Here is a 25,926-nt window from a genome sequence, read left to right as displayed (position 1 = left end):
TTAAATGAAAGAAACCGGTATTCAAGGCACCATCAGTAGCCTATATTTTCTATTTTAGCAAAAGTGGGCTAAATTTACTTCAAAGAAAAAAACAATAATAGCAATTTTCTATCATCCACTCAACTGAAATATTTTTAAAATATAATTGGATTGAAATACAATAAAATAAAGTGCAAAAATCTATTAATCAAAAACAACACTTTGTTTAAGGAGAAGTAACATGCAGTGAAAACAAATATTAAACTTTAACTTTTAAACTTGAACTGAGTAAAAACTCTAAATATGTGATTGCACAGTAATGTTCACTTGTTTGAGGTTGAGGGTGATACTTGGTGGTGTCCCATCTTTTCCACAAGTTCATCAATGTTCGGGGTAAGGCTCTGAGCTGAGGAAATCCTCAGAATTGAGTGGAGGTGTTCAGCAGTAAGTCGACTTCTGTGTGATGTTTTGTTCAGGTTCATCAAAGAAAACAGTTGTTCACACAGGTATGTGCTGCCAAACATAGACAACGTTTGAGCAGCCTGGATGCGCAGCTGGGGCATTGTGTCGGGGAGGAAACGGGCGAACTCCGCAGCACCCACTGCCGCATATTTTGCCCTCAGTGCATCATTGCATTGGAGGTCAATCAACTCCATTTGGAGGTTTGGTGGTGAGCTTTCCACGTCAACAGCAAATGGGTTACCGAGCAGTTCCAACCTGCTTTTTTGTGCTTCAAAGTCAGCAAATCGGCGTCGAAAGTCAGCGGCAAGCATACCTATTTTATCAGCCAACTGTGCGCTCGGGAACGCACTGGTAGAGAGCTTCTCTTTCATGGTCTGGCAGCTGGGAAAGTGGCTCAAATTTTCTTTCCGCATCTGCGTCTCCCACAGAGTCAGTTTGGTTTTAAATGCCTTCACTGTACTGTACATATCAGAGATGACATGATCCCGACCCTGCAGCTGCAAGTTCATTGCATTCAGATGACTCGTAATGTCACACAGAAAAGCCATTTCACACAGAAACATTTCGTCTCGGAGTTGTGTTGTGTCTTTCCCTTTGCTGTCCAAGAACAGACAAATCTCCTCACGAAGCTCGAAACATCTTTGAAGCACCTTTCCCTGGCTTAGCCATCGCACCTCTGTGTGATAAGGCAAATCACCATGCTCCGTTTCTAACTCCGTCAGAAATGCCTTGAACTGGCGGTGATTCAAACCTTTGGCTCTGATAAAGTTAACTGTGCGCGTGATGATGCTCATTACATGCTCCATTTTCAAGGCTTTACCGCACAACGCTTCCTGGTGTATGATACAATGATAAGCTGTCAGCTCACCTGTCGCGTTTTCCTCTTGCATCTTTTCCCGTATCTTCGCCACCAGTCCGCTCCTGTGTCCACACATCGCAGGTGCTCCGTCGGTTGTCAAACCCACGAGTTTTTCCCAAGGCAGCTCCATCTCATTTACACATCTTGACACCTCTTCATACAAATCATGCCCCGTAGTTGTGCCATGCATAGGACGTAAAGCCAAAAACTCCTCTGTCACGCTTAGGCTGGAGTCCACTCCGCGGATGAAAATTGACAACTGGGCAATGTCAGAAATGTCGGTGCTCTCATCCACAGCCAAGGAATATGCAATGAAATCTTTTCCCTTTTTCACAAGCTGCTCTTTTAGATTGATGGACAACTGGTCTACTCTCTCGGCAATGGTGTTTCTGCTCAGACTCACATTTAAAAAGAGTTGCCTTTTTTCTGGGCAAACTTCGTCACAAACTTTAATCATGCAGTTTTTGATGAAATCCCCCTCCGTAAATGGCCGGGCTGATTTAGCGATCTCTTCTGCCAAAATAAAACTGGCCTTGACAGCAGCCTGGCCTTGTGATTTGGCTTTTTTGAACAGAGCCTGTCGAGATTTGAGGCCTCGTTTTAATTCCTCTGCCTTTTGTAGCCTTTGTTCCATGTCCATATTCTTGTTTTTGTCCGCGTGTTTCGTTTCATAATGTCGTCTCAGATTATACTCTTTCAGTACCGCCACACTTTCTCCACACAGAAGACACACAGGTTTTCCAGCTACCTCCGTGAACATATACTCCGACTCCCACCTTGTTTGAAACCCCCGGTTCTCAGTGTCCACCTTCCGTTTTGCCATTTTTGATGGGTATCTGAAAGTTAATTTTACTGTGATGCTGACGACTGCTGTGCCAATAAATATTGAAATGAAGCAGCCTACTGCTCGGTGCGTCACCGTTGCATTGTGGGAAATGTAGTATTGGTGCGTGTAAAAGATCTGCGGGCTGCCGGCTTGCTGCGGTCTGCGGGCCGGTTCTAATAATAAATCAAGATCATCCCAGGGGCCGTAAAAAACCTTCTCGCGGGCCGGATGTGGCCCGCGGGCCTTGACTCTGACATATGTGGACTAGAGGATATTTTTCACCAGTCGGATCAACCTCTCCCATACTCCCCCATGATGGGCTCCAGAGGGAGGGTTGAATGAACATTTAATTCCTTCCTTCAGTAATGCATTTTGAATATTGTTGTGATCCAGCTCTTTCAACGCTTCTCCTAGCTCTCTGTTGATGTTCTGCGGTGGTATGTGAGCGGAGTGGAGCGAGGAGCGGAGTGTGCCCAATTTGGCTGAAGCATGGAGCGATTTTCCCAAAGGCTGGAGCATCGGCCTTCTCACCCGCTTCAATATCGCTCCAGTAGTGCTGACTTCACGAGCTCAGGGCATGACTGGCCCAGCATGCATTTCTAGTCTACTTCTGTGCTGCGCTAGCCCCTTGTTCCCACACACTGACTCTGTACCTGTGCACCCTGTATATAGCCTAGTTATTCTTATTATGTTACTTTTATTATTACTTTTTATTTTAGCCTACTTGGTAAATATTTTCTTCTTGAACTGTGCTGTTGGTTAAGGGCTTGTAAGTAAGCATTTCACGGTAAAGTCTACACTTGTTGTATTCGGTGCATGTCACAAATAAAATTTGTTTTGATTTGTCATGGAGTTTCGCTAAATATTTTCATAAAGAAACTGATAAAACACACAGGTGCAAAATCAAGGTAACTTACAAAGATGAGGAGAACCAAGGGCAAGAGAGGGAGTGCGGTGTGGAATCATTGTGGAATCTGAAAAGACACATCCCGAAAGCATGATGGTGTACTAGGTGCATATGCTAACAGAAAGGAACAAGGTGGGTAGCTAGCTAAGTATCATTGTAGCAAAGTATTTATAACCTTTAAATTAGATCTCTTTTAGATGTTCTTTAGGCCTACCTAATATTTAAAAAATGTATGTCATCCTATTATTAGAATAATTGAAATGGCCATCATAATTAATGTTTTGTGGAGCTCATATGACAATTAATTTAAATGTATTATCATGCTGATTTAGGCCTATATTAAATGTAGGCTACATGTCTGGTTAGGCCTATATCCATGACTTGTCTAGACTTTTATTTTGGCGCTAATTTAAGATGAGGTAATACAGCTTTAATTTGTATTTATAGAGAAGGAGAAGCAGCAGCAAAGAACTTTGCAGAAGATTCCAAGATTACTTTTCTGCACACAAAGCCCCAGCACTGTTGCGGGAGAGAACAAGTCAATTGGATGAGGCTTTCTTTAAAATGGTTTACTTGGACTATGAGCCCATAACTAAGGGAGAATGGGAAGGGAAGCGGTACTTTGCAAGTGCAGCTCAACCAGACTACACACCACCTTGCTATAGTATGTAGACATACTATAGACACCCCCATGCCCTATGCCCTGCAAGAAATGGAGGCCAAGCTGAGAGACATATTGCAACTAGGTGGGGGTTTCGTTGTGTCTACTGACATTTGGACTAGCAGAAGGCAAGTGATATGAGTGGTGACTGACAGTGCAGTGAGCGATGAGCGGGACTTCCGACAGCTGAACTCCACTCACATACTCTGCAGCAGGGAGGAGAGAGAGACAACAGGTGCTAGATACACAGTCACTCGCTGTCATTTGTTTTTAACACAGCGCAGCAAGTCAATTGTGGTTGGATTCCCTCTAGTCATTTGTGTGTTAATTATTTTTTTCAAATGGTGCGCTTAAAGCATCAGACAAGCTCAGTGCATATAGTTGATTTGATTAAAACACATAGGATGTGTTTATATATGGAAAAATGCACGTTTAAAAATGTCGACCGATCGAACAGATGACTCTTGGTCGACCCAGATTTTTGAGGGGTCTGTGACAGCCTTACTCTCTGCAGTGCAGTGGTTTTCAACCGGTGTGCCTTGAGAATCTCTCAGGTGTGTCATTAAACTTTTCCTAATCTTGATGAAAAAAAATACACTCACTTATAAACATGACCTGTGGAATGCTCATGGAGGTTTGATTTGAGAGCACTAGTACCGCTCAGATGATACAGTTGAAGTTGGATGTTTGTATACACCTTAGCCAAATACATTTAAACTCCATTTTTTACAATTCCTTACATTTAATCCTAGTAAAAATTCCCTGTCTTAGGTCAGTTAGGATCACCACTTTATTTTAAGAATGTGAAATGTCAGAATAATAGTAGAGAGAATGATTTATTTTAGCTTTTATTTCTTTCATCACATTCCCAGTGGGTCAGAAGTTTACATACACTCAATTAGTATTTGGTAGCATTGCCTTTAAATTGTTTAACTTGGGTCAAATGTTTTGGGTAGCCTTCCACAAGCTTCCCACAATAAGTTGGGTGAATTTTGGCCCATTCCTCCAGACAGAGCTGGTGTAACTGAGTCAGGTTTGTAGGCCTACTTGCTCACACATGCTTTTTCAGTTCTGCCCACACATTTTCTTTGGGATTGAGGTCAGGGCCAGTCCAATACCTTGACTTTGTTGTCCTTAAGCCATTTTGCCACAACTTTGGAAGTATGCTAAGGGTCATTGTCCATTTGGAAGAACCATTTGCGACCAAGCTTTAACTTCCTGACTGATGTCTTGAGATGTTGCTTCAATATATCCACATCATTTTCCTACCTCATGATGCCATCTATTTTGTGAAGTTCACCTGTCCCTCCTGCAGCAAAGCACCCCCACAACATGATGCTGCCATCCCTGTGCTTCACAGTTGCGATGGTGTTCTTCGGCTTGCAAGCTTCCCCTTTTTCCTCCAAACATAGCGGTGGTCATTATGTCCAAACAGTTCTATTTTTGTTTCATCAGACCAGAGGACATTTCTCCAAAAAGTACGATCTTTGTCCCCATGTGCAGTTGCAAACCGTAGTCTGGCTTTTTTATGGTGGTTTTGGAGCAGTGGCTTCTTCCTTGCTGAGCGGCCTTTTAGGTTATGTTGATATAGAACTCGTTTTATTGTGGATATAGATACTTTTGTACCTGTTTCCACCAGCATATTCACATGGTCCTTTGCTGTTGTTCTGGGATTGATTTGCACTTTTCGCACCAAAGTACGTTCACCTCTAGGAGACCGAATGTGTCTCCTTCCCGAGTGCTATGACGGCTGCGTGGTCCCATGGTGTTTATACTAGCGTACTATTGTTTGTACAGATGAACGTGGTACCTTCAGGCGTTTGGAAATTGCTCCCAAGGATGAACCAGACTTGTGGAAGTCTACAATTTTTTTTCTGAGGTCTTGGCTGATTTCTTTAGTTTTTCCCATGATGTCAAGCAAAGAGGCACTGAATTTGAAGGTAGGCCTTGAAATAAATCCACAGGTACACCTCCAATTGAATCAAATTATGTCAATTAGCCTATCAGAAGCTTCTAAAGCCATGACATAATTTTCTGGAATTTTCCAAGCTGTTTAAAGGCACAGTCAATTTAATGTAAACTTCTGACCCACTGGAATTGTGATAAAGTGAATTGTAAATGAAATAATCTGTCTGTAAACAATTGTTGGAAAAATTACTTGTCATGCACAAAGTAGATGTCCTAACCGACTTGCCAAAACTATAGTTTGTTAACAAGAAATTTGTGGAGTGGTTAAAACTAGTTTTAATGACTCCAACCTAAGTGTATGTAAACTTCCGACTTCAACTGTACATTGGCACATGGTTACAGTGCATCTGTATCGTTCAGTGCACTCAGACTGTTGTTACATTGGCGTCGGTTCAGCTAAACCCTAGGGTATGGCAAAGTGGAGTGTGTAGAAATATTGCCACTAGTTGAAGCTCACTGTAAACAAACACAATGCCAAGAGGGCAAAGCTGTCATCAAGGCAAAGGGTGGCTACTTTGAAGAATCTCAAATATAAAATATATTTTGATTTATTAAAGTTTTTTTTTAGTTACTACATGATTCCATATGTGTTATTTCATAGTTTTGATCTATTCACTATTATTCTACAATGTAGAAAATAGTACAAATTTAAGAAAACCCCTGAAATGAGCGTGTCCAAACTTTTGACTGGTACTGTATACCCATTGATTCTTGAAGAATATCACTTATCGATGCCTCATGAGCCTACCCCATCAGAATCTAAAATATAGGCTTGTTTTACTATTTTGTAAAGAAACACTATAGCCTTAAATCCTTGTTAAAACTATAACTGTTATATCATGGATGGTCTGTCCTTGTATCTATAGCTCTGTCCATGAGTTTTGGAGTGGTTACATTTCTCCAGCCCCATCCCTCAGCTGTTTACCAAATCAGTGGTGGGGTGTTCACTTTGTTATTGTTCGAACTGCTGATTGCCCTTTTAATGGAAATTGAATTGTTTCAGAAAACGAATGTGATTTAAATTCTATAAGAACATATGAAACCCTGAACTCGTTACAGCCCTGTCGATCTCTGTAGCATATGATATCTAAGGAGTTGTGTGTTGGTGAGTGATTTGTTGTGTGTGCACATGAGGCCTTGCCCAGGTCTGAGGGTTATACTACAAAGCAGGTTAACTGAGTTAGCTAGCGGACTTCGATAACTGTTGATTTTCTTACTCCATAAGAAGTCTAAACTGAGCCTCCCGGGTGGCGCAGTGGTCTAAGGCACTGCATCGCAGTGCTAGCTGTGCCACCAGAGATTCTGTGTTTGAGCCCAGGCTCTGTCGCAGCCGGCTGCGACCGGGAGGCCCATGAGGCGGCGCACAATTGGCCCTTGGCCCAGCGCTGTCCGGGTTAGGCAGGGTTTGGCCGGCAGGGATATCCTTGTCTCATTGCGCACCTCCTGTGGCGGGCCGGGCGCAGTGCAGGCTGACCAGGTCGCCAGGTGTACGGTGTTTCCTCCGACACATTGGTGCGGCTGGCTTCCGGGTTGGATGTGCATTGTGTCAAGAAGCAGTGCGGCTAGGTTGGGTTGTGTTTCGGAGGACGCATGGCTCTCGACCTTCGCCTCTCCCGAGTCCATACGGGAGTTGCAGCGATGAGACAAGACTGTAACTACTACCAATTGGATACCATGAAATTGTGGAGAAAAAAGGGGTAAAAATATATTTTTTAAATAAAGGTCTAAACTTGTGTTTTTGGTTCGTGAGTCAATTAGACCATGCCATTTTCAAGCTTATCTTTCTAAGTAATAAAAAAGTAATTTCAGAATATTTCGGCAAGTTAACTGGCTAACTACTTGATCCTACTTTGTAGTATTACCCCTCTGATGTGATGCCCGCTCTGTTTCAGCTCATCACTGTCTACACAGTGCCAGGCATGGACCCAGACTGGCTCGTGGGAGAGCGGGGCAACCAGAAGGGCAAGGTGCCCGTCACCTACCTGGAGTTGCTGAGCTAGATGGACCCACGTAGGGACACACACGTACACACACGTCCTCAAACGCACACACGCACGCTCGCACACACACACGCACACATGCCTCTACTCTATGGTCTCATGGCACAGGAGGTTGGTGGCACCTTAACTGTGGAGGACGGGCTTGTGGTAATGGCTGGAGTGGAATAAGTAGAATGGTATCAAACATGGAAAGATGCCATTCCATTTACTCCATTCCAGCAATTATTATGAGCCGTCTTCCCCTCAGCAGCATCTGCTGTCTCATGGTGCGCAACACACTTACTTTGGTCTCTATGCCAATTCAAACGCATATGCAAAAGGATTCAAAAGCTAAATGAGTATGGATCTATAGCGCATCAGAAGGGGAACAGTCGTAAAAATACAGTGAATAGTCTATATTCTATCTCTATAGTTGCTCTTTTCCCACTAGCTATTTGGAATCCATCCACCTTGCACGCTCTATCTTTCTCATTGAGAAATGACAGGAGCCGCTCGAATAAGGTGGCATATCTGGGAATATAGTGTATATAATAGACCGGGTTTGAACTCGCAATATATAGAGGAAAGGTCCTTCTTGTTTTTAGTTTTTCAACCAAGCTAATTTAGTCATAGTTAGTCACCATTACTTTGACATTTCAAAGCCATGAAGAAGAAAAAAAGTAAAACAGCCTATAAAATCCCCCAGCTGTAGGCCTGTAATGCAAACATAATCCAGGGTGACTCAAATATTTATCTCTCCAAGGTGTAATTAGCCATTGGCTATCACAACATAAAAAATGAATCTTGAAAGAAAGAGACCGCTGTACAGTATGCTAACAGAATGTGACTCATATTGACTGAGTCAAAAACGGGTGATGAAAGACTAGAGGAATAGTTGAATTTCAGTTCTTATGTTTTCTGACTGGTTGCATTCTGTTTATGTACGTACTGTATTTACGTGGCTTTTATTTCTTAGGTATCACTGTTTTACTTTTTTGCGAGTGTTCCCCCATCTTGCCCTATTTGTGAGGAAAAGGACAAAACCATGGTAACTTTATTAAACTAACGGTTAAACTAAGGTTTATGCAAATCAAAGTATTGCGTTGCTCTCTCAGTGGGTTGGTCCGTTGTTGATGTTTGCGTGTCATTTTAGTTTTTGTTTATCCACTCTGGTTGCTGAAAAATGTGTATTTTTCTCCAGGATGTTTGTCGCGTTTCGGGTGTGTTTTACTAGCTATCAGGTCTTATTGTTTGTCTTTTTGAATTTGTAGATGTTTTGAAATTAGTGTAGTTGTATGTAATAAGTTCAGACCTGTGGTTTCCTTTCCTCCCTGATCTCCCTTTACCCCTGTGTGGGTCGCCATCTCTCCCTGAACCCCTCAACATTTCCTCCTGTCAGTGTGACCAATATGCTGTTGTATGATTATTGTATGAATGGAACTTGAAGAAAATAAACGACAGCTTGTTTAAAGTGATAAAATAAGCACTGGATAATCTGACTCATTAAAAGAAAACAACTTTTAATTTATAACATTGTACAACTGAATAAAATGTTACATTTCAACAGATTTTTTGTGACGAGGCAGTCCCACTCCTCATCTTCAGTGTTTATTGGATAGATGTAGGAAAGAGTGTACTGAAATAGCAGTGGACCAGATTCAAACCCATGTTGCAGCGGAGGCAGGGGCTTAGACCGCTAGACCAACCTAGGTCACATGTAATGTTTTTGAAAGACAGAGTGGGATGATCTGTGACTCACTGGAACCTTTCCCGGATTGAGAATTTAATGCAGCCGCAGAGTTACACACAGACAGGGTAATAGATAGGGATAGACTGATGTGGTTTTCCACAGTGTCTGCCCTGAGATTGGCATGTTGGGGGTCAGATTCCCGGTCGAGTTGTACCGAAGACTCTAAAAATGGGACCTGCTGGCTGGTTACTTCATCCTACATGTGTTTTATTTCATTAAACAATAAAAACGTCAAATTACTAATTCGAGGCTGTAAGGAGTTGGAGCCCACAACAAAAGTGATGAATTTCTTATTTGCTCACTTTAATCCATTGGATAAATACAAACCAGAAACCTTTGGGTACTAGCCCAATGCTCTGTGACTCACTGGAACCTTTCCCGGATTGAGAATTTAATGCAGCCGCAGAGTTACACACAGACAGGGTAATAGATAGGGATAGACTGATGTGGTTTTCCACAGTGTCTGCCCTGAGATTGGCATGTTGGGGGTCAGATTCCCGGTCGAGTTGTACCGAAGACTCTAAAAATGGGACCTGCTGGCTGGTTACTTCATCCTACATGTGTTTTATTTCATTAAACAATAAAAACGTCAAATTACTAATTCGAGGCTGTAAGGAGTTGGAGCCCACAACAAAAGTGATGAATTTCTTATTTGCTCACTTTAATCCATTGGATAAATACAAACCAGAAACCTTTGGGTACTAGCCCAATGCTCTAACCCCCCCCCCCCCCCCCCCCCCCCCCACAAAATGTATTTTCAGTTACTCGTGTTTCATTTTCCGTCTACAACACATTCTGAAGCATAAACACCTGATGAAAGCAACAGTAGTCAGCAGAATCAGTAGCACAGAAGCTAGAAGGAACGTCATGACATCCAGAGAGTGGTAGGAGTACCAGGGCATTCTGTAGGACTCTGTACGCAGGTGAGCAGTACCTTTGTGTCTCATGACATACTCGATCCAGAACATGGCGAGGTCCAGGGGGTTCATTGGCTGATCCCTGTGCAGCTTGGAGAGCCTCTGCATGTTCTCCCTGTAGGATGGCTCCTGAAGAACTTCCTGTAAGGCCTTGAGGAAGTCGTTGTTTAACGTGGCTATGGTCACAATCTTTGCTCCTCCTCTTGCTTGCAGACGGAGGAGGTTGTCATATTGGTCGAAAAACAAAGGTAGGCCAACAACGGGGACTCCGTGGTAGATGGCCTCTTGAACTCCATTGGTTCCTCCATGAGCTACAAACAGCCTCATCTTAGGATGTCCTAGTAGGTCATTCTGCGGCATCCAGTCAACTAGTAAGGTGTTGTTGCCCAGAGTCGCTGGCCTGTCCCCAATGTGCCTCCAGATGATCTTCTGAGGCAATTGGGCAAAAGCAGTCGCTATCTCGTCTGTCATGTCACTCGGGAGTTCCTTGACAAAAGTCCCCAAAGACATGATAATGACACCGTGTTCTCCTGAACTCTGAATAAAGTCCTCCAGGTCTTGGGGAAGGGGCTTGGCCGGTTTGCACTGAAACCCTCCCATGTAGATAACGTTAGGCATGGTGGGACGAGGGAACTCAAACACAAAGTCGACTCTCATGAGCCATAAGTCAGCCCCCTGTATTAACTCATTAAAATCCACACCCAGTTGGAAATACTTCTCACAAACTGCTTGGTAATAGGGTCGCACTAAGAACCTGTCCTGAACTTGTCCAAGCAATTTAATAAGCATATTCTTCACTCTCTCTGTGAAGGTCATTTTGTCCGTCAGCCCAGATCCAGTCATTGGAATATAAGACATGGGGGATGGTGCGATGACCTGATGTCCCTCTCCAAAGGTGACCCAGCGGACATTGTAGACCAGAGGTAGCTGAAGATAGTGGGCCATCAGAACACCTGCTCCCCAGGCCGGGTCAGTCAAGACGAGGTCATACTGGGTTTCCTTTATGTCCTTCATTAACTCCTTGTCTTCAATCATATTGGTCACCATTTCAGCCATCATCTTAGGAACTTTAGACATGAATGAAAAGGCCTCCACCTGCAAACTGAAGAAATTTAAAGCTGAACTTTTACCTCTTTCTATATCGAGGACTTTGTTGAGAATTGGCTTCACAAAGCCCTCGTCTACTCCATCAGTGACGTGTACTGTAATAGAGCTGTAATATGAAGACTCTTCTTTAATGTACCAGCTTTTGTTTGTTCGTACCACGGTCACGGAGTGTCCTTGAGCGTGAAGGGCCTTGATCAGAATGTCCATGTGAAGCCAATGGCTTCCTTCCAGAGGAAAGACCAGCACCCTCCCACTGTGGCAAGCTGGCAAAGACACCATGAAGCATGTCACAAGAAGACATGAGAATATGCTCCAAAGATGGTACGCCATCCTTCTGAAGGAGAAGGAAAACATTATCAAATGTATATTTCATATTTAAAGATAGAATCTGTATTTGGTGAAACCGCCATGATTGTTTGGGATATTACAACAACAAAGAAATTACTTTAAATTAGGATCACTCTTCTTTTCCCCTCGGACATCATTGCACGCCCGATAGAACAGCAGAATATGTACTGCAATTTTGTTTTACCACGCTGCCAGATGCTTCTCTCCTCTGTTTCATCATTAAAAATAATAACAAAGGAGCTGGGGAAAACAGTGGTGCTATTTCACCAAATGTGGATTGTAGCTTTAAGACAACATAATTAAAAGCTTCCCTTATTTGGCCTTACTATAAGACCTAGGCCAGGATTCAATCTGATCATGTTTTGTCTGATGTGCACCTTTTTAAAGGCAATGTAATCACATTTGTGGAGACTGTGTTCACGGTAAATGCTGTATATATCGTCTCAATCAGAAATTAGCTTTAAATATCATATAAAACTGATCTACCACTGATCGGATTGAGTCCCGGGACTGAAGTGGCCTATAGGATTGTGGTTGAATATGGATCATTTTTGGATAGAGGGTCACCGGGCATTAAATGTCACAGAAACACTTCAGTCCATAGAAGAAAACTTAAGTTTTACTCACAGACAAATCCGCCAATGTTTGAAAAGAAATCTGTTTGATTGAGCTTGAATGAATCCTTATGTATAAACTGAGTCTGAGCTTGTGTGTGTGGTTCTTATCTCTTTTTAGTACAGTAAGTTCAAAGTCCTTCCCCAGTCAGGACCTTGTCATTCTGTTAAAGTGACAGACCTGTTTTGCATAATTATATCAAGTACCTGTCATGTTAGTCTAAGATTCAGACCATGTGGTACAATGCGACTAACCAATGGTCTGACAAAGCTTGGCCATAATGACCATCGTTATGTTTGGGGGAAAAATCAATCAATCAAGTTTATTTTATATAGCCCTTCGTACATCAGCTAATATCTCGAAGTGCTGTACAGAAACCCAGCCTAAAACCCCAAACAGCAAGCAATGCAGGTGTAGAAGCACGGTGGCTAGGAAAAACTCCCTAGAAAGGCCAAAACCTAGGAAGAAACCTAGAGAGGAACCAGGCTATGAGGGGTGGCCAGTCCTCTTCTGGCGGTGCCAGGTGGAGATTATAACAGAACATGGCCAAGATGTTCAAAATGTTCATAAATGACAAGCATGGTCAAATAATAATCAGGAATAAATGTCAGTTGGCTTTTCATAGCCGATAATTAAGAGTTGAAAACAGCAGGTCTGGGACAGGTAGGGGTTTCATAACCGCAGGCAGAACAGTTGAAACTGGGACAGCAGCAAGGCCAGGTGGACTGGGGACAGCAAGGAGTCATCATGCCCGGTAGTCCTGACGTATGGTCCTAGGGCTCAGTTCCTCCGAGAGAGAGAAAGAAAGCGAGAAGGAGAGAATAAGAGAGAGCCAAGATGTTCAAAATGTTCATAAATGACAAGCATGGTCAAATAATAATCAGGAATAAATGTCAGTTGGCTTTTCATAGCCGATCATTAAGAGTTGAAAACAGCAGGTCTGGGACAGGTAGGGGTTCCATAACTGCAGGCAGAACAGTTGAAACTGGAACAGCAGCAAGGCCAGGTGGACTGGGGACAGCAAGGAGTCATCATGCCCAGTAGTCCTGACGTATGGTCCTAGGGCTCAGGTCCTCCGAGAGAGAGAAAGAAAGAGAGAAGGAGAGAATTAGAGAGAGCATACTTAAATTCACACAGGACACTGGATAAGACAGGAGAAGTACTCCAGATATATCCAACTGGCCCTAGCCCCCCGACACAAACTACTGCAGCATAAATACTGGAGGCTGAGACAGGAGGGGTCAGGAGACACTGTGGCCCCATCCGATGATACCCCCGGACAGGGCCAAACAGGAAGGATATAACCCCACCCACTTTGCCAAAGCACAGCCCCCGCACCACTAGAGGGATATCTTCAGCCACCAACTTACAATCCTGAGACAAGGCCGAGTATAGCCCACAAAGATCTCCACCACAGCACAAACCAAGGGGGGGGCGAGGGGGAGGCTTGTAAGCCGAAGAACACCATCCCAACCGTGAAGCACAGGGGTTGCAGCATCATGTTGTGGGGGTGCTTTGCTGCAGGAAGGACTGGTGAACTTTACAAAATAGATGGTATCATGAGTAAGGAAAATTGTGGATATATTGAAGCAACATCTTAAGACATCAGTCAGGAAGTTAAAGCTTGATCGCAAATGGGTCTTCCAAATGGAAAATGACCCCAAGCATGCTTCCAAAGTTGTGGCAAAATGGCTTAACTTGTCTGGCTCTGGCGTTCCGCTAGCGGAACTCCTCCCACATTCCACTGAAAAGGCAGAGCGCAAAATTCAAAAGATATTTTTTAGAAATATTTAACTTTCACACATTAACAAGTCCAATACAGCAAATGAAAGATACACATCTTGTGAATCCAGTCAACATGTCCGATTTTTAAAATGTTAACATTTTTAAACTAACCTTGATAAGCTTCATCAGATGACAGTCCTATAACATCAGGTTATACATACACTTATGTTTTGTTCGAAAATGTGCATATTTAGAGCTGAAATCAGTGGTTATACATTGTGCTAACGTAGCATCTTTTTCCCACAACGTCCGGATATTTTTCTGACACTTTTTCTGACACACATATTCTGACCAAATAACTATTCATAAACATAACTAAAAAATACATGTTGTATAGGAAATGATAGATACACTAGTTCTTAATGCAATCGCCGTGTTAGAATTCTAAAAATAACTTCATTACGACATCCAGCTTAGGTATAGCGAGAGGGTACCCAAAATCTGGGCGCAAACGACTAGTACAACATGTTCGACAGATATATGAAATAGCATCATAAAATGGGTCCTACTTTTGCTGATCTTCCATCAGAATGTTGTACAAGGGGTCCTTTGTCCAGAACAATCGTTGTTTGGTTTTAGAACGGCCTTTTTCCCTCTCGATTTAGCAAGGACACTTGCCAAGTGGCGCGAATCTCTCCATCATCAACAAACTCAGAGAACGGAACACGGCAAAACTCCCGAAAAAATTTCAATAATCTGATTAAACTGTATTGAAAAAACATACTTTACGATGATATTGTCACATGTATCAAATAAAATCAAAGCCGGAGATATTAGTCGTCCATAACGACAGCTTATCAGAAGGCAAATCCAGGTCCCTTCTCGCGCTCTCCAGAAAACAGGAAACTGGTGACACGTCATGCCAAGAGCTATTATTCGAGCCCAGATCAAGTTACACACTCAATTTCTTCTCTCACTGCTTGTCGACATCTAGTGGAAGACGTATGAAGTGCATCTAAACTAATAAATATCAAGGACTTTAATAGGCAGGCCCTAGAACAGTGCATCGATTTCAGATTTTCCACTTCCTGTCAGGAAGTTTGCTGCAAAAGGAGTTCTGTTTTACTCACAGATATAATTCAAACGGTTTTAGAAACTAGAGAGTGTTTTCTATCCAATAGTAATAATAATATGCATATTGTACGAGCAAGAATTGAGTACGAGGCCGTTTAAATTGGGCACGATTTTCCCCCAAAGTGAAAACAGCGCCCTCTGTCCTCAACAGGTTAAGGACAACAAAGTCAAGGTATTGGACTGGCCATCACAAAGCCCTGACTTCAATCCTATAGAACATTTGTGGGCAGAACTGAAAAAGCGTGTGTGAGCAAGTAGGCCTACAAACCTGACTCAGTTACAACAGTTCTGTCAGGAGGAATGGGCCAAATTTCACCCAACTTAATGTGGGAAGCTTGTGGAAGGCTACCCAAAACGTTTGACCCAAGTTAAACAATTTAGAGGCAATGCTACCAAATACTAATTGAGTGTATGCAAACTTCTGACCCACTGGGAATGTGATGAAAGAAATAAAAGCTGAAATAAATCATTCTCTCTACAATTTTTACTGGGATTAAATGTCAGGAATTGTGAAAACCTGAGTTTAAATGTATTTGGCTAAGGTGTATGTAAACTTCTGACTTCAACTGTAGTTCCTGAGTTCTTTAAATTGTCTGTAATTAAACCATGTTTAAAGAAACCAAACCTCAATCGCCTTTCCAACATACTATAGAAGAATGTAGCCCAGTAGATAACATTATTTAAAAATTCAAACAGTATCTCTGAAACCTTGTCAAGGTATTAAATGACCTACTGCTGTCCTAAGACCGTGGTCATGTCTCTATTCTCGTTCTTTTAGAAATAAGTTCTCCCTTTTACACTATTGATTATACTATTCTTATTAAGAGACCAGAAGGCTTAGTTGTTCTGCGAAGACAGGTTCTTAACTGGTTTAAATCATACCTCTATGAGCACTTTTAATTAGTTCAGCTGGGTAACAAGTCATTGGAACGTTCCAAGGTTGAATTTGACATTCGTCACAGTTTTGTGGTATAACCTCTTTTATTTCACTTATACATGCTACCCTGGCCTTGGTTATGTCATCCGTAAGCACAGACATACTCCACTATTAAAAACCTACAACTGCAGCACACATTTTAACCAACTCTAAAAGGCACGAGTACATCACTCCATTTTTATCTGCACTACACTGCCAGCCTGTAAAGTATCAGTCAGATTTTTAAAATATTCATGTAATATAATCAGCCCTCATAACACCCACATATCAGCAGTGCATCACTGGCTGATGCTGTTAAAACTTGTTTTTTTCTGTCGGGTTTCCTCTCTTTGCGTCACTCAAAACCAATGGATTTCTATTTCAGAACCATGTGTCATACCCTAGAGAGAATCCCTCTCACTCAAACGCTTTCATCATAAACATCCCACCGTCTTTCCTCAAGATTCCAAAAAGGTCAGAGCAATTTCACTTCGCCCCCACATTACTCATGTCTGGGCTAGTCCTGCCAACTGTTGTGCAAGCAAGATAATGTACACGTAATAATTTCTCTGTATTCCCTTGCGGAATACTGGGGATTGAGAAAGAAAACGATGGCTGTAGTTAATGTGCCACAGGTATCGCTATGCTTGCAACCAGATCAGATGATGAAAAGATTACAACCAAAATATGCCATCATTTCCAGTCTAGTCTGATGGAAAAACACCTTTGGCTGAAGATTGTCATGCAAAATTGATTGCTTGAAAATACTTCCACAAGTAGATGTAACCAAACATATTGTTAGACGCTAACTGTGAACTGTAAGTAGTTGTTTCCCATTGTTTTCTCTCTAGTTTTAAATTGTCACACCTCAAGAAAAAGATGTGACCTCTACCATTCTACAGTATATTGAAATCCCATTCCCCTTACATATGTTGTTTTTTTAATTATTGGAATTGTTAGAGACATGTAAAAATGTGCTGAATTCAAGGATTGTACATGGGAATGTCTAATTTTTTCCACCCCTGAGTAGATTGGTGACAATCACTCTATCTCTGTTGACTAAGACGATTGACTTTGAGTTGTGTGTTGTGTAGAAAGTTGCTAGTTCGATCCCCATTCAGGGCAGAAAATAATGCCTTCTGTTACAGTGGGACCAGTTTTAGAATCCCTGGCCAACTGTCAGCTAAGAACTTTTTAACTTCTGTGGGGGATGAATCAGAATTAGTTGGGTAACATAGATAAATAATATGTTTTATTTACATAATATGCTTATGTGAGAGACTTGTCATTAGAATTTCTCCCTTTCGACTATACTGTTGGTAGTTGCACTTTTCCCTTTTCAGCTAGGGAAAAGTCACTTGGGGCCCAGAGAGGGGAGAGGTCAGGCTTGTCTTCATATGTGAATGTATCTGTTAAACCATCTGGTGCTATGCAGAATATCAGAAGGGGAGGAGGACAGAATGGAACATTGTCTTCATATGTGAATGTATCTGTGAAACCATGTGAAGGGATGATTAAGGGGGAACCAATTATCTCTTGGCTCCACAATGTCTGTGCGCAAGTCACTCCTCTCAGTGAGCTTGCCCAGGAGTGGGGAGAAGAGGGGGTTTTACTTGAGATAGGAGAAGATAGAGTTGACAATTGAGTTATGCCTTGGATGAGGTAATGTTTTGGTACTATGAAGTACCAGGAACGAGATTAGAACCTCGTCTTAGAAACCAAACTGAACGATAATTTATAGCTAATGCTATCTGGCTATGGGATACTCCTCTCTCAAGTAAAAGTATTTCTTTGTGAACTGTTCCTAAGATCTGTGGTTTGTCATGTCGACTAGGGGGGTGTATCTTGGCTATAAAAGATCTTGGTATTATTTTGTAGGCACTCTCAGAATTCATTATAGACAGTGAATTTATCTGAGAGTCAAAGGGCGATTTTGAAGCTCATATAATTAAAGATGACATTTAAGTATAACTCTGACTGGTGTGTGGTTTATAACTCTCCTCATTTGGTAATACAGGAAATTGCCACGACACTTCTCACTCTGTTCCTAATGTGCACCAATACAGTTTTAGACCTGGAAATAGCACAGTTTCAGCTGCCACGCTTGTTTTAGATTGTGTTTGGTATTTTGGGGGTATTTTATTAGGATCCCCGTAAGCTGTTGCAAAAGCAGCAGCTACTCTTCCTGGGGTCCACACAAAACATGAAACATGACATAATACAGAACATTAATAGACAATAACAGCTCAAGGACAGAACTACATATAATAAAAACATTAAAAAACACAACTACTGACCCCATAACTACTGACCACAACCACACAACTTCTGACCACACAACTAGTGTCCACACAACTACTGACCACAATTACTGATCACAACCACACAACTACACCACCGTTCAAAAGTTTGGGTCACTTAGAAATGTCCTTGTTTTTGAAAGAAAAGCAATTTTTTTGTCCATTCAAATAACATCAAATTGATCAGAAATACAGTGTAGGCATTGTTAATGTTGTAAATGACTATTGTAGCTGGAAACGGCTGATGTTTAATGGAATATCTACATATGCGTACGGAGACCCATTATCAGCACCATCACTCCTGTGTTCCAATGGCACGTTGTGTTAGCTAATCCAAGTTTATCAATTTAAAAGGCTAATTGATCATTAGAAAACCCTTTTGCAATTATGTTAGCACAGCTAAAAACTGTTGTTCTGATTAAAGAAGCAATAAAACTGGCCTTCTTTAGACTAGTTGAGTATCTGGAGCATCAGCATTTGTGGGTTCGATTACAGGTTCAAAATGGCCAGAAACAAAGAACTTTCTTCTGAAAATCGTCAGTCTATTCTTGTTCTGAGAAATGAAGGCTATTCCATGCGAGAAATTTCCAAGAAACTGAAGATCTTGTACAACGCTGTGTACTACTCCCTTCACAGAACAGCGCAAACTGGCTTTAAAACTTCTTATGGCTGCAAGGGATAGTATTGAGTAGCCAGTGAAATCGTGCCCATTTCAAACGGCCTCGTACTCAATTCTTGCTCGTACAATATGGATATTATTATTATTATTGGATAGAAAACACTCTCTAGTTTCTAAAACCGTTGGAATTATTTCTCTGAGTGAAACAGAACTCCTTTGGCAGCACTTTCCCTGACCAGGAAGTAGAATGTCAGAAATATATGCTCTATTCAACTTCCTGCCTATACATGGTCATGACACGTAGGAGTCTACGTACACTCCATACACCTTCCTCTGGGTGTCAAGATGATGTGAGAGAAGAAATTTTGTGTTTATCTTGGTCTGGGGTGGAATAAAAGCTATTTCTTTGACGTGACCGTCCACTTCCGGTACTCTGAAGCGCGCGACTTGGAAGTGCGATTGCCTTCTGTTTTGCTGCCGTAATGGATGACAACTATCTCCGGCTCGGATTTTCTTTGATACATGTGACCATATCATCGTAATGTATGTTTTTTCAATATAGTTTAATCAGATTATTGAAATTTTTTCGGGAGTTTTGCCATGTTGCGTTCTCTGACTGTGTTTACGTTGGAGAGATCATTGCCACTCGGCTAGTGCCCATGCTAAATGGAGAGGGAAATTTGCCATTCTGAATCCAAACAACGACTCATCTGGACAAAGGACACCTTGTTCAACATTCTGATGAAAGATCAGCAAAAGTAAGACCCAATTTATGATGTTATTTCATATATCTGTCGTGCATGTCAACTGGTCGTGGGCGCCCAAGTGTTTCTGGCTATTGTGGCTACGCTAATATAGCGCTACATTTTGTTTTCGCTGTAAAACATTTAATAAATCGGAAATATTGTCTGGAATCACAAGATGCCTTTCTTTCAATTGCTGCACACTATGTATTTTTCAGAAATGTTTTATGATGAGTAATTAGGTATTTGACGTTGGTGTCTGTAAATATTATGGCTGCTTTCGGTGCAATTTCTGATTGTAGCTGAAATGTAAACTATGATTTATACCTGAAATATGCAAATTTTTCGAACAAAACATATGCTATACATAAATATGTTATCAGACTGTCATCTGATGAGGTTGTTTCTTGGTTAGTGGCTATTTATTTCTTTATTTGGCCGAATTTGTGATAGCTACTGATGGAGTAAAAAACTGATGGAGTAAGAAAAGTGGTGTCTTTTGCTAACGTGGTTAGCTAATAGATTTACATATTTTGTCTTCCCTGTAAAACATTTTAAAAATCGGACATGTTGGCTTGATTCACAAGATGTGTACCTTTCATATGCTGTATTGGACTTGTTAATGTGTGAAAGTTAAATATTTTAAAAAATATATCTTTTGAATTTCGCGCCCTGCACTTGAAGTGGCTGTTGTCATATTGATCCCGACTTAGGGCTTGCAGCCCAAACAGGTTAACCAGAGTAGAAAGAGGAGTGGGAGGCCCCGGTGCACAACTGAGTAAGAGGACAAGTACATTAGAGTGTCTAGTTTGAGAAACAGACGCCTCACAATTCCTCAACTGGCAGCTTCATTAAATAGTACCCGCAAAACACCAGTCTCAACGTCAACCGTGAAGAGGCGACTCCGGGATGCTGGCCAATAAAAATAAAATATTAAGATGGGCAAAAGAACACAGACACTGGACAGAGGAACTCTGCCTAGAAGGCCAGCATCCCGGAGTCGCCTCTTCACTGTTGACTACTGACTGAAAGCGCTGCGTTAATCGAATCCGGTATCAGGATAAATAAAAAGCAAGGTCTGCTAACTTTCTTTAATTATTTTTAATTAACTTAAGCAATAAATGGCAAATGCAATCTTCGTATATACGGGTCCTCTGTGTCACCACGCAGGGCAAAAACAGGAACTCTGGAATGTGCACAAACAACAGTTATTATACTGTGATAGAAATAGTTCCAACCCGTCCGTTGGCCTATCACAGTAGAGGCTGAGCGTGGTTTAAACTTGCTCAGTCTATCGCTGGCACTCAGGCTGGTCCCAGCCTCTTGGTGCTCTCTGATGTCCGCATCTGGTCGTTGGGTAGATTAGATCTGTCTTGTGCCACACCCCAGATGCTACACTCAAACAGTTCCTTTTATGGTATTGTCCAGTGTTCTTCCATTTCTACTAAGCTTGGAGATGTGCACCCCTCCCCTCCCCAGATTAACCACAGCTTTTGCAGCAAGTCACTCTATGTTGCTCAATCTTTACACACACACACACACACACACACACACACACACACACACACACACACACACACACACACACACACACACACACACACACACACACACACACACACACACACACACAAACAAGGCAGATATAGCAAACCATATTCAATCACAAACGATCTGGTGGCGGGCTATAGTGCATAAACTCAGATCCTCACAATTCCCCCTTTTTACACCCTCATGGGGTGTAACCAACTCATGTATCCATATACTGGGTTGCCGTTGAACCCAGGAACTTGAAACCTTCAACCTAGGAGGATAGTTATTTTCATGAAATGCATAATTTTTAGGCAAAACAAGATAAAAACATCGGTGGGGTTTTAGATTCCCCATTTTGACACCCCCAAGGGTGTCATCAAAACAATATGATTACACACAGAGTATATATGTTAGAAAATTAAACCCTCTGGTCCCTCCCGCTATACATCTTGTACCAGGTGGGCTCCTTGCCACCCGGGAACTTCAAACCTTCACAACAGGGAGGACAAATGATCTGGATAAAAAGTATATTGTTTCTGCTCGTTATTTATTAGTATGAAAATCTTTTATTTTATTTTTTATTCTACAACCTCACCCACAGCAAACCAAGGGTCATCCTCAGTCAGACCCATCTTTCTCCTGAAGTTTGACTCAGTATCAGCATCTTCCTCCGGAGCATCAAGTAAAGGCATCATTCCAGAAGCCTTTGCTACATCTGTAACAGATTTCTTCAAACAAGGTATGATGCAAGCAGCACAACACATTAGCATAAGGAATACAACTACTAGGGTCAGAAATCCAGTAACCATTAATGCAGTGTACTTACCAAACCAACCACCCAGCAAGGGGTACAGTCCACCCTCCTCCACACCTGCAAACTCCTTCATTTCCACCGATAACTTGTCCAAGCCACTCAGTGCTTTGGAAATACTCCCATCAGGACTGGTATTGTTAGGAATAAACGTACAACATTGTTCTACAAACATCTTACAAACACCACCCTGGTTGGCAAGAATCATATCAAGGGCTAATCGATTTTGTCTACTTGTTCGGGAGGTAGCCTCTAATTGTTCAGACATCCCTGTAAGGGCGGTGTGGGAATAATTAACGAACCGTTGTTGGTTGTAGTAGATGTAGTTAATCCAGGCTGTCTGTTTAGCATCTACAATAGCTGGGCCAATAATGGGCAACAAACGCCACAGCCCATCATTCTTGTTTAATGCCTGGAATTCGTGGGGGACCCCTATTGGGACCCACAACAGATTGGTGTGGATATTATCTGTACCCTCAGACCAAGGAGCTTCACGTTTCTGCAGCCTCCTGGATCGGTCCCGAGCCTCTGAATCATGAGCAGTTCCCAGGAGTTGGTCAGCTGTAACTTCAATAATAGTTAATGGCGTAATTAGGCTGGCCAACGCACAGGTGCCTTGCCAGTCTCCCTTTAACATGGGGATCAATCGCCTGGCAGGTTCACACATCCACCATACATCAGCAACACCTTTAGTTTGGTTCAACCCTTCTACTGGCCACGTGTCATTAATGGTAACATTGGTCATGCAGTCAGCAACGGGGAGCCTCCCATAATTTATGCCCCTACCCGTACCCGTGATACAGCTGTAATTTCCCCCGTATGCCTTAACCCCCCACGGTGCCTTCTGAGGGGGGACTTCTGGGAACACAAGACCCAGAGCTTTACATAGGGTCGAGTTTGGCTAGTTATGATAGAAACCTTCCAGTATGCACATCCAGCCCTCCCCACCGCTTAGGGCAACAGGGTGTGTAGCCAAAATGGGTCTAGCATGCACACAAACAACACAGTCCTTCCTATTAAGTGTTTTGGCAGTGTATCTCATATAGGCTAACCACATGTTCTCCCTTCCCTCATAACCAGTTTCCGTTCCTAGTTGGTCACTGTCTGATATGTCCCTTACATTTACTACCTGTACTGAATTGAAGAGCTTGGGTGGTGAGGTGGGACTCGGGTTTGGAGTGGTGGAGGAGTGTGTCTGGGTCTGGCTCATCTGGGACCTCTGTGGTTTTGGCAGTACCTTAATAGAAAACACGCCCATCGTGTCAGCCCCAGACCTTTCCTGTCCGAGGGTATATGTTCCTGTATCAGAGAGCTGGATGGTTTTAATGGTTAGTAGGATTTCATCACCTTTACAAACGTTCCTTCCGGGAGATTTCCAAATCATTGAGAATCTCTCCATCTTAGTGGGATCCCCAATACTATATGGGTAACCTCTCCTCCACTCCCAAAACTTCCCCACATTAGTTATCATGTAGTCCCAATAGGGACACCACTCTCCATTGCACAGATAAGTCGGTCGTTGTCTTGCATAGGACACCAATGTATTGCAGCTCCCTGGTGTGAGTATTGGGCAGATATCCCCTATCCTTTTTGCTCCATTTCTCCATGCCCATATCTTACAAGGTTCTAAAGTTAGCACCTGCGATTCCCCTTCCTCTAGAGTGATAACTATGCTCCCTGCAGAGTGGGTTACTAGCCCTGACAGTATGGAGATCAACAGGAAGCTTGGGCATCCCATATCCTATGGTTGTACTTCGGCTAGGGCTTCACCTACTTGATCTAATGTTCTTCCTGGGGCTGAATCCCTGGCACAGTGAGTTCGGTGGTACCACGTGTCTTTATGCTCAGTGCTTACCCTCAGGGAGTGGCTCGCTACCTCTTTCACCTGGAACAGGCCTTTCCACCTGGGCTCTGTCCACTTCCTCGAATGCACTTTCACTCTCACCCAGCCTCCCACCAGGATGTCTCTGTTCTCGTCTGTGGTTTCAACTGCAGGAGTTCGGACCTCCACCACCTGTTTGGACAGAGAGGTTAGAGCCTGCATGTAGTCTGTGTATCTGATTTTAGCAATGTCTAGTCTAGGCAAACTCATGTTATCAGCAGGTGGACCTGGCATTCTTCTCCCTGTCAACAGTTCATGTGGTGTAAGGTGTGTGTCTGACCCTGGTGAATTCCTCATGGACATTAAAGCCAGAGGTAACGCGTCTACCCATTTTAGCTTAGTTCCTGCCATTATTTTGGCCATTTTTAATTTCAGAGTCTGGTTGGCCCTCTCTACGAGGCCCTGAGATTGGGGGTGATATACTGACCCAAACTTGTGGGTGATCCCCAATGCCTGCTCGACCTCCTTCAGGTGTTCATTCTTGAAGTGGGACCCATTGTCGGATCGAATCATTCGAGGGACCCCAAATCTTGGAATGAGATCCCTTCTTAGCCACTTGATGACTGCCTTAGTATCCTCTCTTGCAGTTGGAATGGCTTCCACCCACCTGGTGAACCTATCCACCATCACTAACAGGTATCTTTTCCCTTCTACTCGGTTGTCTTGTCCCATGTCTGTGAAGTCAATGCATATGTCCTGAAAAGGTGCATCTGGTATGGGAAAACTCCCAATCACTGCTCCCAGTGAAACCTTGTTGTTATAACCTTGGCAGATTTCACAGCTTTCTGAAACTTCTCTTGTCATGTCTTGCATGTGTGGATGCCACCACACAATTTCCAGGGCCTTTGCCACGCTCTTCCAACCCCCATGTGCTTTGTTGTGTTCCTCCCGTATCATTGATCTGAGCAGCTTAATGGGGGCTACTGTTTTCCCATTGTGGGATCTCCAGATTCCTTGGTGGTCTCTTCTGGCTCCATGTCTTTTCCACACAGTTTGTTCATACACGTCTGCTACCTCCTGTAACTGTCTCACAGTATCTATGGTTAATTCATCTTGTGTCTCTTCAGTCCGTTGTATCATCTGTTGGGTAGTATAGCCACCTGCTTCCTTGGCCACTTGATCTGCCATGTCATTTCCTTCCCTGATTTTTGTGTTCTCCTTGCTGTGTCCTTTGCATTTCATGATGGCCACACTTGTTGGTAGTTGGATTGATTCAATTAATCTCTGTACTTCTTGTTTGTGTTTTATGGGTTCATTCGAGCTGGTCAGATAGCCCCTCCTCATCCATTGTGGGCCATCAATGTGTGCAATGCCGTGGGCGTATGCAGAGTCTGTGTAGATGTTCACTATTTTTCCTTTGCTCAGTTCCAGTGCTCTCCTTAGTGCTCTGATTCGGCCAACTGGACTGAGGCCTCAGATGGGTCCAATTTCTTTGCTTCTACCACCTCGTGTGTTCCTGCCATTCCTCCTTGCTTCACCACTGCATAGGATGCTATGTTACCTTCTCCTGGTGTCTGTGACCTATAACAACAGCCGTCCGTAAGCAGGGTCTCTGCTGTTCCTTCCAATGGGACATTCTGTAGGTCCATCCTGACCTTTACTTGTTTTGCTGCCCTGTCCTCACAAATGTGTGGTTCCCCGTTCCCCATCCCATCAGTCATGTTGGTCACCTCTGTCACATAGGTGATGTGTTTGGCCGTGATCATTTTTGTGATGTTTGATTTCCTTTTGCTCGATAGGGTGAACAGTTTAGAGCCAATAAAGGCGGTCACTCCATGATCTGTGTTGATTTCCAGAGGGTGTCTTATTACGATATGAGCAGTTTTACCAATTGCCTTAGACAGGGCAGCAATGTGTCTTGCACAATCAGTTTGGCCACATTCAA

At 42.7% G+C, this 25,926-nt stretch overlaps 2 protein-coding genes and 1 long non-coding RNA gene across 3 annotated transcripts in view; 1 reads left to right on the top strand and 2 right to left on the bottom strand.

Annotated features, from left to right (window-relative positions):
* The window catches only part of sh3glb2b (SH3-domain GRB2-like endophilin B2b), a 47,681-nt gene extending 39,885 nt beyond the window's left edge, over positions 1 to 7,796 (top strand). The window contains exon 9 of the mRNA XM_038971175.1: positions 7,555 to 7,796. Within this exon, the coding sequence (XP_038827103.1) occupies positions 7,555 to 7,662 (108 nt within the window). The 3' untranslated portion in view covers positions 7,663 to 7,796. The remainder of the gene's footprint in view (positions 1 to 7,554) is intronic.
* A 1,344-nt stretch (positions 7,797 to 9,140) lies between these two features.
* On the bottom strand, positions 9,141 to 10,131 carry LOC120025906. Its single transcript, XR_005473046.1, has 2 exons — positions 9,765 to 10,131; positions 9,141 to 9,406 (listed from the first exon to the last, which is right to left on the bottom strand). It is a non-coding gene; the product is annotated as an uncharacterized LOC120025906 (long non-coding RNA).
* Positions 10,132 to 10,135: 4 nt separating this feature from the next.
* On the bottom strand, positions 10,136 to 12,495 carry LOC120025905 (UDP-glucuronosyltransferase 2B31-like). The gene is made up of 2 exons (XM_038970622.1): positions 12,391 to 12,495; positions 10,136 to 11,749 (listed from the first exon to the last, which is right to left on the bottom strand). Exon 2 carries the CDS (start codon positions 11,743 to 11,745, stop codon positions 10,153 to 10,155), a length of 1,593 nt encoding a protein of 530 aa, XP_038826550.1. The 5' UTR covers positions 11,746 to 11,749; positions 12,391 to 12,495; the 3' UTR covers positions 10,136 to 10,152.
* Positions 12,496 to 25,926: the final 13,431 nt, after the last annotated feature.

This window comes from Salvelinus namaycush, chromosome 31 (genome assembly GCF_016432855.1).
Source record: "Salvelinus namaycush isolate Seneca chromosome 31, SaNama_1.0, whole genome shotgun sequence".
NCBI lineage: Eukaryota > Metazoa > Chordata > Actinopteri > Salmoniformes > Salmonidae > Salvelinus > Salvelinus namaycush.
Note: the sequence above shows the minus strand (reverse complement) of the source record. Positions and strands in the feature narration are given on the sequence as shown.

Coding starts and splice junctions, on each gene's coding strand:
- LOC120025905 (XM_038970622.1), bottom strand. CDS start 11,745: ATGGCGTACCATCTTTGGAGCATATTCTCATGTCTTCTTGTGACATGC.